This window comes from Eulemur rufifrons, chromosome 16 (genome assembly GCF_041146395.1).
Source record: "Eulemur rufifrons isolate Redbay chromosome 16, OSU_ERuf_1, whole genome shotgun sequence".
Taxonomy (NCBI): Eukaryota; Metazoa; Chordata; class Mammalia; order Primates; family Lemuridae; genus Eulemur; species Eulemur rufifrons.
In genome coordinates this window covers 34783574-34796716 of record NC_090998.1, presented here as the reverse complement: position 1 = coordinate 34796716, position 13143 = coordinate 34783574, and the positions used below count along the sequence as shown (strand labels likewise).

The 13143-nt window shown below is 34.2% G+C and overlaps 1 protein-coding gene across 2 annotated transcripts in view; it reads left to right on the top strand.

Annotated features, from left to right (window-relative positions):
* Positions 1–13143, top strand: part of NELL2 (neural EGFL like 2) — a 314905-nt gene that overhangs the window by 278641 nt on the left and 23121 nt on the right. For both annotated transcript variants that reach the window (XM_069489903.1, XM_069489905.1), the window contains one exon: positions 11575–11715. In XM_069489903.1, coding sequence (XP_069346004.1) covers positions 11575–11715 — 141 coding nt within the window. The remainder of the gene's footprint in view (positions 1–11574; positions 11716–13143) is intronic.

Genomic DNA, 13143 nt, shown 5'->3' with positions numbered 1-13143 from the left:
TATTCATGAATGCTAATGTCTTTTGTGCAAACCTTTTAAATTATAAAAGCAATGCATATTTCATTTTAGAAAATTTATAAAATGAGGAAAAATATACAAAATAAAATAAAAACTATCTATAATATTACCAGCTGGAGATAACTGGTATATGATTTATAAATAAGGTACATATCTAAATACTGGAGTCATATTTTTTTCATAATTTTGATCCTACCTCTTTTACATGATATTTATCGCAACTATTATTCCATGTCATTGAGAATTTTCGAAAGCATCGTTTTAAGAAGCTGTATAGCATTCCATTTTATGCATGTGCTATGACTTATTTAATCACTCTCTCATCACTGTACATTAAGATCATTTCCTGTGCTCTAGCAGCTTCATATTAAGACAGTACAGATAAAACTAGACTTCCAAATGTTTCATGTTGTCTGATGCACTAAAGCTACTAGAAGGACAAATGTCTTGCCAAACCTCTTTAAAATGTTGGCAACTCCTCTGAGCAGTAGCAGTACAAATGCCTGGGAAACACATGCTCTGCCGCAGAAAACTATAAGTAGCTTGTGACAGTTCAGTTCATACAGAGATTGTTTTTTGCAGGGGCAGGGATCTTAACATTATCATTTCTCCTATCACTATATAAATCTTTAAAAAATGTATGGGTATAAACAATGACATAATGAAAATTAGATGCAAAATACCTGGTAATTAGTAGCCAAACAACTGTGAGTTACCTTCTCTCCCTTATTCATTTCATTATATCAGATAATCATAAAAATGTAAACTAAAGAATTTTTTTATTTTCAAGATACATTATCCAAATACAGAATTAGGCTGAGTCTGTAAGATCAAGCATTCAGGATTGAAAACCTTTTGATCTGTCATTTGGGGTTGCCTTAGTGATAAAATTGGATTGTACAACTGATCTGATTGATTATGAAGAAACAGGTTGTTAAAGTGAACACAAAATTTAATTAGTCTGGAAAAAGTTTGATTAAGTGACCTTGTATTGACAGAACCAGACAGTTGCCATCCGTCTGTGTGGTTAAGAGGTTTTAGAGCACCATTAAAGAGCAAACCTGTCTTTAAGAAACCCATAGCCTGTTTCACTTAATTGTAATTGGAAGGAGTTATTGGCTTGCTCAATTACTTTATTTTTGCTATTTTTTTCCTTCAATTATCTATGTGAGAGAGATGTGATGTTTTGTTACTATCTGAAAAACCCATATCAAGCTAATGAGAGTTTCAGCAGAAATGGAAGTGGTTATTATAATAAAATGGTCTGAAAGTAGATAGTCTGTCAGGCATTTGACACTTGCTCAAAGCCAATAGAAGTTGTCTATCAGTACATCCCCTAGTTAGGACCCACTCAAAGCTCTATCCAGCAACTTCTTATTCAGCCGTATGAAAACAGTACTATTTCATTTCTTTGTTTATTGGTATTGGTGAGCCTATTTCACTCAAAGCAGTATTTATTGTGATATATGTTTGTCAGTTAGTTTGCAAATAAATACAGAATAGCTATTTTGGCTGTCATTTTTCTATTTCTGGCATACCATTCAAAGCTTGTTTTCCTGAATAACCAGTAAGTAATCTCATCAAAATGCATAAAGCCTTTTGCAGCACTATATTAACAATTAGAAAGCTTGCAGTCAATTATTACACAAAGACATTCTGGCCCTCTTATTCCTACTGTATAGTTTGAGAAAATCAGCTTCTTTCTTCTCCTTCTGAAAATAATCTTGAAGTAGATCAAGTAGACAATCTAATCTTTGCTATTAAAAAGTAGATCTGGGAAACATTAATAGAAATTAAGCCTTGCCTGTTTTTATCCTGATTAAGAGCAGTCTGCTTACTATTATAGAGCTAGCGTATACTTTAAATTCATATTTTCTTGGGGGCCTAACTATTATTATAATATCCTCTAATTTAGGAAAAAAACCCTATTTTAAAAGTAGGTACTTGATCATAATGCAGTAAATGAATAAATGTTTTAAATGATTTTCTAGCATTGGTAGGCATAAAGCTGGAAGTTTCTGCTCAGCCATGTTTTACTCCAGTGGACTAGTTTTCATTGAACTTCTACTGATCAGATTTTCAGAGTGAGGTAATGTCTCCTTCCTGAATTCACAGATTTCTTCACCTGTAGGCCTCAGGATATCTGCCTTGTTATTTGAGCTATTTATGTTCATTCTATATCTTTTTTATAAGACTATGAGCTCTTGAATACAGTCCCATAGTGTCTAGTATGTTTTTGTATGATAGACATTTGATAAATACCTCCCACATGAACGAATGAAACTATTCTAAGTCTCATATCCTACACATTGGCTATGTTATGAAAGGGATAGAAACTACAAAGATTTTTGAGAAGTTTTAAGGAATTTCCAGAATTGTCTGTCATTAAATGCTTGGTTCTACTTGCTCATCTATCAGAGTTCCAATTCTACATTAAATGAGAAATATTTATTCTTAAAAATATATAAAGAGGTAATTGAAAATCCCACTTAGCACTGTTGACAGCCCTCTCTTCTCTGACACTCTCTTCTTTGGTTCCTGTGGTTAGACTTGTGATCTTCCCACCTCCCTGCTAACGATCCCTGCTATAGTCCATCTTCCTTTTCCACCTCACCTCAGTTGTCCTCATGGACTGTCTTTGGTTCTTTCTTGTCTCTCTATAATCTCAACTTTAGTAGTTTCATCCAATCAGGTCCAATTTTAGTAGCATCTTGCATTATCAATTCTGATTAGGTTACCTTCCTTTCTCTAGTCCTAGTATCTTTTCTGGAGTTTCTGTCTTATTTTTCTTTACATCTAGACATCACTGCTAGTTGAATCCCTATCCTATTATACTAACAATTTCTAAAATGGAGCTCCTGAATGTTTTTTAAAAATAGTTTTATGTGGATTAAAGATAGGAGACACGTGATTAAAAGATATCAGATAATATGGCAGGAAGAACTTGGAATGAAAAGCAATAGTCCCCTGACTCACTTCCTGCTCACTTTCTAGCAGCTTTTCTTAAAAGGAGATCCTTATCTGAACTCAAAACCAGAAAATGACCTGAGGGACTATTTTCTTATATCTCCCAAAGATGTCATATGACTAGCATGATATCTGATATACAGGAGAGAAGTTAATTAACAACTTACATGGGATGCCATAGGGAATTAGTGCTTAATGCTCTTTTGAAAAGTTAGTTGAGACAAACTGCTAGGTGGAACAGCTTTTAATTCTTTTAATACGTTTATACCATGCTTGGTTTAATTGGTCAATTTTAGACATTCTCAGTAGTCTGCTGCTTGCGATGGACGAGGATTTTCCTCCTTCATACGGCCACCTTTCCGTATTCACTTCATTCTGATATGGTTATATCACTAGTTTCAGTTTCTCTGTTGGGTACTTTTCTAGTCTTCAGCAATATATATTTCCACCTTCATTTCTCATTTTATCAACTACAGATAGTTTTTCTTGATTCCCTACTATGTAAGATAAAGATACTGCTTCTACTCCTTACCTCCATCTCCCAACTTCTGTCTTCTTACATTATCAAGGTTGATTTTTAAGTTCTTTTAAGAAACAATTAAACATACCATACTTACACTATGGATTGTGTCTAAAATTTGAAAATCCATAGTGTTTATAGCACTATGACCAGGTAAATATTGTTTACTTAAGAGAGTAGTATATACAGAGCATTTTTCTTTAAATTTCTTATCTCAAAGTTCTGAATTGACAATCCTTTTCTTACTCCTCATCACATATTTATCATTTTAACTCAACTCTTCATCATATCCTCTGACATATAGATTTTTCTGAATCAGTCTGCGGTCAGTAGGAAAACAGAGCTACTATAAGTATTATAGGAATAAGAAGTTTTATGTAGAAATTAGGGATTCACAGATATGAGAAGAGTTGGGGAAGTGAATGTCTTGGAGGCTGCAGCCAGAGGATTTGCAAAACATTCACTAATCATTTCAGACTGATACACTAGAACTGAGGGAGAAGCCAGAGCTCCTGGAACAACTGACACTGATTGCCATGACTTCCCAAGAATAATGGCCTCTGCTTTACTTCCCTCTGGGAAATCTCAGGAGTTACTCTCGTTGTTAAACTCTAACACAGATCCACACACAGGGAAAGGGCTTCTGGGGAATGTAGTCTTTAGCTTTCAAACTAGGAAGTTATTGATAACAGCATAAAACCCTGGCAGCTTTTTCCCTCCTGAATTTCTCCTCGAATGAGAAATAGGTTCTGAGCAGAGGTATAACACAATCTGACATATATTTTAAAAAGGATCATCTGGCTGCTAAGATTCAGAATGCACTGTAGGAAGAAAAAAATGGAATCAGGGAGAGAAAGTAGGTTGTTATAGTAACTCAGGTGAGAGAGGACAGTGACATGGACTGGACTGGTAAGCCTGCCTCTGGTTATTAGACTCTAGATATAGTTGAAAGACATTGCCAGTAGGATTTGTTAATGGATTCAATAAAGACCACGAGAGAAAGAGAGAAATTAAGAATGAATCTAAAGTTTCTTGCCTGAGTTACTGAATGGTGTGGTCATTTTCTGCGATGAGGTAGTCAAAATACTTTTGAAAAGGAGAGAAAAACACAGATAGGACTTTCTCCAGAATTGAAGTTATATTAATGAAGTCAGTGTAATATTTATGCAAGGCTAAACCAGAAAAAAGTCTTGTAATAAGTGTTACTAAGGCAATATACAAGGAAAATATGGGGAAATTAATTGTAGTATGAGACACAGACAGATGAGAAGTAGTTAACTAACCAGTTAAGGGTATGAGAAAGAGAGAGAACATTTTAGGCAATAGGAACAGCATATGCAAAGACTCAGGAGAAAAAAGGAATAATAAAATAGTGAGATTCTAAGAACTATAAGGAAAGTCAGATTGTCTCAATTTTCTTCCTTTCTCTGATATTTTTCCCAGACATGTTGACTGTGAACTTGGCAGACCTGACATAAAACACAGGGGACATGAGAGGGACTTACACACTGACCGGAGATAAGCATTTGAGAAAATATGCTGCTTTATCCCTAGTTTTAATTAGGGAAAAATATGTTTTTCCCTTAATTAAAATATTTAGAACGCTTTTTTCATGAAGAACGTCATTCATAAGAATATGAGACTTCCTCTAATCTTGCCCAGTCCCATCTGTCTGACACAGAGCCACTGCCCTGTTCTTCCCGAAGTGCACCTTAGATCCCATCATTCTACTCTTAATAACCCTTCAATGGCTCTCAATTTTCCCCAGAAGAAAAGACATTCTTTTATCTGAACCCAGCTGATAAACTGTTTCTGTTCCTTTTCAAATAAAGCAGATGACATATGCGAACATGGTTGTAAACTCTGAAGGGTTATTTCTCAGGTGAGCATGGAATTTGCACATATTAAATACCTGTCATGAGCCAGGTACTACTTCTCCTGTGAGGTCTTGTATGTTAACAGCAAACTCTTAACACATTGACTGCCACGCTAAAAAAATAAAATAAAAAAAAATTTTTTTCCTTGGGACCATGGTGTTTATCATGAAAGCAGAATAAAAACTTTGAAAACAAAACAAACCTTTCTAATTTAATGAAAAATTTAATGAAAAATGAAACTTATTGACTTCATTTAATCTCACATTAGAATTAATTTGTAAATATTAATTGTAACAATAAGAACATAAGTGAGTAAGATTTTCACAAACCAACTGCAGGATTTTGCCCAGGATTTGCTTCACAAGGCCCTGGGCTCACAACTAGTGTGAGTTAAATACAACTCATATGGCAGTTAATGTGTTAAGAGAGAGTATTATTCCTGGTTCAAGACAGAAAACTCAGAGAGGTTTAGTAACATATTCAAAGCTACACAGCTAACAAGCCAAATAGCTGGAATTCACTCACATTAAGATATACGCTGAACTATCCAAAAGCATAGGCTGTTTCTAGTGGTGCACACATTGGCTGGTCTTGAGAGGCAGCCTACCATGAGGGGAAGACAACTGGGCTTGGAGTTGAAAGAGTTCTGGTCTATTGTGTGACACTGGGCAATGTATTTGCTATAACCACTTTCTTGTCTATGAATAGGGATAAGAATATTTCTTATTGTTACTGTGAGGACCAAATGATGGGATGAAGAAATTATATCTATGCATTTTAATTCGAGTCATTAACATCCTAATTATGAACTATAAAGTAATGGAAACAGCTTTCACTAAATATGCAATATTATCACCCAACTTGTACAGAGGATTTTGTAGTTTTCAAGGTTTATTTACATATGTCATCATATTGTATTTTCAAAAAATTCTTACGAAAAATCAGTCTTTTTATGTGAAATTTTAGACAATATTTTGTTTCCAAATCTGACATAGTCATTAAAAGCAGTATAATTCTCAAATGAGTTTGCATTCCTTGAGCATTTACACCTAAATGTTGAAAACAGACTACCTGCAAGCCCAACAAAAGACAGGGAAATGACATTGTGATTAAAAAAAAAAAGTTTCAGACAATTTATTAATAGAAGGCAAATAACCCACATGTGGGTAATCAAGAGTTAATTAATTGTTTTGAGGACCTTTAATTTCCTGCTGTTTATCAATATAATTTAACTACCAGTGCATGAGATGGTGATATAAATAGAACAAGTGCTATTTTTTAATGAGAAATGATGTCATATTTTTATTAATGATAAACAGTATGAAGGACAATACTCTCATCGTTTGACTTTGCCATTAAAAATAGCTTGCTCATCTTAAAAAAGAACAGGATTTCATTTTCTTTTGTATCCAATATAAGAGCACCAACTAATCAGTTTTCTTGGGAGGTTTAAAGTATGATTAAGGTCTATAGCAAGTATGTATGGTTCTAGACATTTGCACATTTTCATTATTCTTAGTTGTGTTATAGTAGTAATAATAATTGTTACCATGCATGCGAAAGAGGATGTTTATCACTCAGGTGTGTTATTCTGTAACTACAGTTAATTTTACAAAGAAATAATTTGTCATTTTCTAAAAGGACCCTTTAAGTCCTACTGGCAAAAGCCATTTTCAGTTGGTTACCTCTGAAGACAGTGGTCAGTGGCATTGTATTAATAAAAGGTATCTAGTTTTGTGCCAACATACCTGAGGGAGACAAAGAAAACAAGATACTAATTTTTATGAGCTTTTTAAAAAATTTATGTTTCCCTTCTTGTTTTGTTTTGTTTTGTTTTGTTTTTTGCTTGTTGGTTTGTTTTTAATGACTGCCTCAAAACATGTGCTTTCTAGAAAATCTATCCTCAGCAGTGCTTTCCATGTTTATTATCTAAGTTGATTTTGATGTTTGGAGTACGACTGCTATTCATGACTGTCGTTGGATGGCTAACCATCTTTTGGATTTTAAATTCTCCATGCTTTTGGACAGCATCTGAATACCATCACGAGCTGACTGTTCTAAATGTGGCTACTGAAAAAGTTCTAAGGAATTAGTTCTTTTCTAAGACAGAATATATACTAAAATTATAAAATTGATGAAATTTGTCTTTAGCTTTCTATATAATGCACCTACAGGGCACAAAATTAAGGTCCTTATGATTAAGACTAAATCATATGAGCTATTACGGCCTATACTAATCTTTTTGAATACTTTTATTCAGTTTGGAACATAATTTGTTCAAACTTGGTAGTTCTTATATGAAATAAAATAATAAATTGTTTTTTCTCCCCTATGTCTGCTGTTTTCTGTGTATCTAACTCAATTAGATAATATGTAGTTTCTAACTAACCTGAAGAAAGTACTCAAGAAATAAGTTATTTGAAATTATTTTTTACTGCTTTGTGTTATTACATAATATGGGAAGCATAATATGTGCATACTTGAAAATGTAAACAGTATGTGTGCATTTATATATTCTAACTCATGTTAATGTATACAGATAGAATATATACTTAATTCATAATTGTGGATCAGATTTCAATTCTTTATTTACTAAATATTTACTGAGTAACTAAGGTACATGCATACCATCAAATAACTTGCAGATGAGGCTATTTGTTTTATTAGATCTTTGGTTGTAATGAGTGACGTGAGCCAAACAAACATACCTTCTGGTGCGAAATGCATACTTTGTCAATTCAAGCACACTTTCATTTTCTACTGACTAAGGAAAGTAGAAAAATATGCATTAAAAAATGTAAATTACCAGGAACAAATATGTGTAAAATGATATATATTATCTGGCTAGTTTTTCTTCCTTATCCTGAAAGGTAACACATATATAATCTTGAGCCATGACATATATACATCTTTTATAAATTCAGTCATATTTTAGATGAATTAAGGCATTCACTTTATAAGGAATCACTCAGCAAATCCTTTTGAAATGTGAATAGTCCCATACTGTATATTGGCATTTTCAAAACTTCATTGTTTTTGTCATGTTCATATATCATTAATACTAGTATTTGCTTAATATTGTTTCTGTAATTCTTCTCATTTTTAAAATTTAAATATGATTTCTTTACTATAAGTGTCACTTGTCATAAATGGAAATAATTCAGAAAAATAAATATGTAGCCATTGAAATAAAGTATTTGCCCATTATCACCTACATGCCATACCAGGTGGCAGATAAATCACATGTTGGGAAACACTGTTCTATAGGATTGTAATTTCAGATTTTCATAAATTTAATTTTCTTAAAATAAATTTAAATAACTGTTAAACTTAGTGAGGGCAGAAATTGCTTCTGTCTTGTTCATCTTTGTTTCCCCAGCATATAGTTCCAGGTACATAAACAGGTATTCAAAAAATATTGAATGATAAATTAATACATGAAGCATATATAGATTGTCATCAACTTATAATAGACTAACTTATTTTTTTACTTTATGATGGGTTTATTGAAGTATTAAATGAAATTCCAACTTACAATATTTTTTACTTATGTTGGGTTTATTTATTGGGAGGTAACCTCATCATAAGTCAAGGAGCATCCATATTTTCATATTATCCTCTACAATACTACCTAGTAGTCATAATTAAATAATAAAATAATGCTCAGATTTATATGAAAATACCTTATGGTAGGCATATGTTTGTATCCCCAGTCTTCAAAACACTAAATAATATGATACATAGCATTTCTATTGAACTTTAAAGAATATGTTTATAGACCAAGGAAGTAAGGTAGATAAGAGGCAGGTGGTATAGGAATGGGCCTGGTGTTTGGAAAAGGAGTGACAAAAGAGAAAAGCAGTGACAAGACAGAAAAGAAGGGAGAAGTAACAATTAAAGTATGTATCTACTACAGCATGGGGACTGACATAACCCTACAACTATGTTAAGGCAGGAAAAAAGGACTAAATTGAAGGCTTGATGTGGATGATAAAGTCACTTCAGTGGAGAAAGCTCTGTTCCATCAATAGTTACTTTCAAATCACTAACCCTAATGACCAAATTCTTCTAAAATGAGTGACTAAATATCCCTCTCCTAGCCTTCATCCAATAAAACTCACTTCTAAAGCTTAAATTCCAACCTGTTTTCTTTTGTCCATGCACTAAAGAAATGACATAATCAATTTTCTGCATCATTTGGGCTAGAAGAAAACACCACATAAAGCTGAAATGAGCACAGCATTTTGGACCCATTTATAATCAGAGGTTCATCAGTTAGGAAGGCCCCTGAAGTACAAATAGGCTATTTCACAAAACCTTAGTAAATGGAAGCAATCCACATCAGCTACGTGTCAGGAAGTCAATGGTTAGCTGATTTGGCCACTAACAATTATTTTGACAGTAGGAATTACTGACATTAGTAACTGGCTCTAAAGAAAAGGAACCACAGAGCCAAAATGATTCATAGTTCAGAAATAATGCTAAAATATTACAATGATATAAAATATTTGTTTTTTGGCCTATTACCTAATAATCTAAGAGAATGGTTTTCATCCTGTTTTACTGAAGGGACTCTTGACCTATCAAGAAGTAAATGAGCAATGGCTTTTTTCTCTGATTTTTTTGGGGGGGAGTATTTGTCCATTTATTCATTAATTTATCTCTTTCAAAATTGAACATCAGAAAAGAGGAAATTTAAAAAGAAAATGAAAGGACTCTCTGCTTTCAGGAATTTGGAGTTAGTGAAATTGAAATAGGAAGAAATATATTCTGCCAAATAAAGTGGACTGTCTAAGGGGAAAAGACTCTAAAAAGCAGCTGGCCTTACCTTCAACTTGAGGGATGTCATTGTGCCTGGCCACTGCAGCAGTGAATACGACACAGATGTGGGAAACATATAAGAGAAAGGACCACCCTGCCTTTGCAAGTGGGGCCTTCAGTTATGGCGTGGGGCTATCAAAATGGGAGTGAGGTACATGTGGGTGTTTTTAACAGCCACAATGGTGCAGTGCCATTGGATCATTAGGCAGAGTTTGAGTTAAGCCAAAGGACCCAGAAAACCTGGGGGTATTGAGAAGATGGAAACACTTTGTAAGGCAACTCCTAGGATTACTTTTCCTTCTGTGAGCAAAGAAAGGTACTTGGATGGTATTGGATGTGCCCACTATTCAACAGACTGACCAAAAATAAAGGGCTCACAACATTTGGGACTAGTAATAAGCCTCTTGAGAGCTCAATATCCATAGCTCTCTCAGTACAGACATTTTGCCAATTTCAGCATGAGTCTGCTTGTATGAAGGAGCACACACCTTAAAGTTGGGCAACTGCAAACTTTAAGTGACCTTCGTTAAATCCCATAATTTGCTTTTGCCTCAGTATTTTTTTTAATATGTTCAATATACTGTCTACATGGCAAGGTTTTTTTGAGGTTTGAGTGACGTGATATATGTGAAACACAATAAAAAGAGAAGTGGTATGTATTCTTGAAAACATGAAGCACGTTGATGCATAAATGCTATTGCCATATGTATTGGAGATGAATGATGTATTAGTAAGGTCAATATAAGTTATGCTGATAGTAGTAAGAGACCTAAAATCTCAGTGACTTAAAGCAACTAAGATTGGTGTCTTGCCCATAACTATATGTCCATCTCAGGTAGGTAAGGAATATGCCCCACATCATCCTCCTTCAGGAACTCAGCTAGGTCTTTTAGAACTCTGGAAATGGCAGATCATTGTAATGGGGGCAGGGTACGTGTACATCACACACTGCGTTTTAAAGGCTCTGCCTAGAAGTGACACATATCACTCAATTGGCTTAAGTGACACTCCATATATCATGTAGCCACACCTAACTTGAAGGAACTAGAGAACTGCGATCCTAGTTTGTGTCCAAAAGAGCTAGAATTATTTGGGGAACAGCACTAATGACCCTCACAGATGGTTTCTTTCCATTTTCTACAGTTAAATAAGGTTGCATCAGAGAAGCTTTCCAAATATTTCTCCTGTTACTAATAACACTACATTCCTTCTGTATAGCTTCTAACAACTAAATGTACTTTCTTGATTTTATATATTCTCAATATGAAGGATTTACCAGCATTAAAAATTTTAGTATCCTTGTAGCAGAATGTTCTAGCTTCTTCAAAAGAAAAGAAATAATTTTACAAAATTGTACTTTTCTTTTCCCAGACATTGATGAATGCTCTGATGGCTTTGTTCAGTGTGACAGCCGTGCTAACTGCATTAACCTGCCTGGATGGTACCACTGTGAGTGCAGAGATGGCTACCATGACAATGGGATGTTTTCACCAAGTGGGGAATCGTGTGAAGGTCAGTACAAGGGAGATCTAGAATTTAAGAAGTCCTTTTGAACTTGAGGAATATATAGTAAGATGTAGATAGAAGACTACTGCTTAATGGTTAAGTTATTGGCATTTTTTAATATATGTTTACACAATAATGATTGGAAACAGCAAAATCTAACTTTTGTTTCCTAATTATGGTAATTATTTTTAGATAAAGTTTGTGACACTAACCGCGTTCTCTGTGGATTCTTGCAACCATTGAAGGGTGTTTTTAGAATGAAAAAAACCCATAGTATCACATAAATTTTTAAAAATGGGAAGATGCGAAAATATGACCCCAAAACAGGTAGAAAAAATAGATGAAAAAAGCAGGATTAAAGTGAAAATGGAGAAAATCATGATAATGATGTGACCAAGGGTAACATACATAATACTTGCTACTCTGGGCTATTCCTGATGTATTGCTTGGCTGGCAAAGTAAGAGATGGTTAGTGAATGTCAAACCTTGGATACATAAGATATGGTCTCTGCTTCCAAGAAGTTTTCAATCTAATAAAAGTAGAAGATTCAATTAGATTATATTCAGTTAGTTACCATTAATTTTGAATTATTTTCAGTGAATTGACAGCTCTGTTCCTCCATATCCTCTATGAAGGGATACAATTTTTAGAAACTAGACAGAGCAAGCAGAGCCCAGTGAATAATTGGCAGGAAAATCACCCACACTGAATGAGTTTGCTATCAGAAATCTTGACATAAGAAGGAAAACAAAACTAAAGAACTCATTATTTTCTCTATTTGTATTTACACCTTCATAGAACAACTATCAATAGCCTGAGGGAATAATGGGATTATGACATAGTCAATAAAAGCCTTTGAGAAACTAACCTAAAGGTACATGACACTTAAATTATGTCTTTTATCCTTGGGCCTCAAAGGATTTTCACACAAAGAAAAGTGAAACAGACTTGGGTGACAGATGCCAAGGCCCCTCCAGTGCTTTGCCAGCAGCAGGGGAGCTGTTGGCCTTGAGCAGAGGTTCATCAGGATTTTCGAATGGGAATGGGAATATTGTTGCCTTACCAGGGTAAACCCTGGCATTTGCAAATAACCACTTAACTGTGGTCTGAGGGCTTTATCTTGTACTTGTGAATGTTCCAGAGTGAACATCTCCAGCCCTGTAGAGGATACCAGAAACCACACATTGCAGTGCAGAAACTGATTAAACAGTGGGATTTTGTTCTTCCCTGATAAGCTACTTTGCTTATATTCTATAGTGTTTTATTAAGATTGTCTTTTTTAAAGTTATGCACATAAATAATGACTATTAGCTGATTATAAATAATGCAAATCATACAGAAGTATATAGATTAAAGCTGAATATGCATCTTCATCTCTTATGCCCCTTTCCCCATCCTTTCCACTTATCCTCCAGGGGAAAACTGTGCTTCAT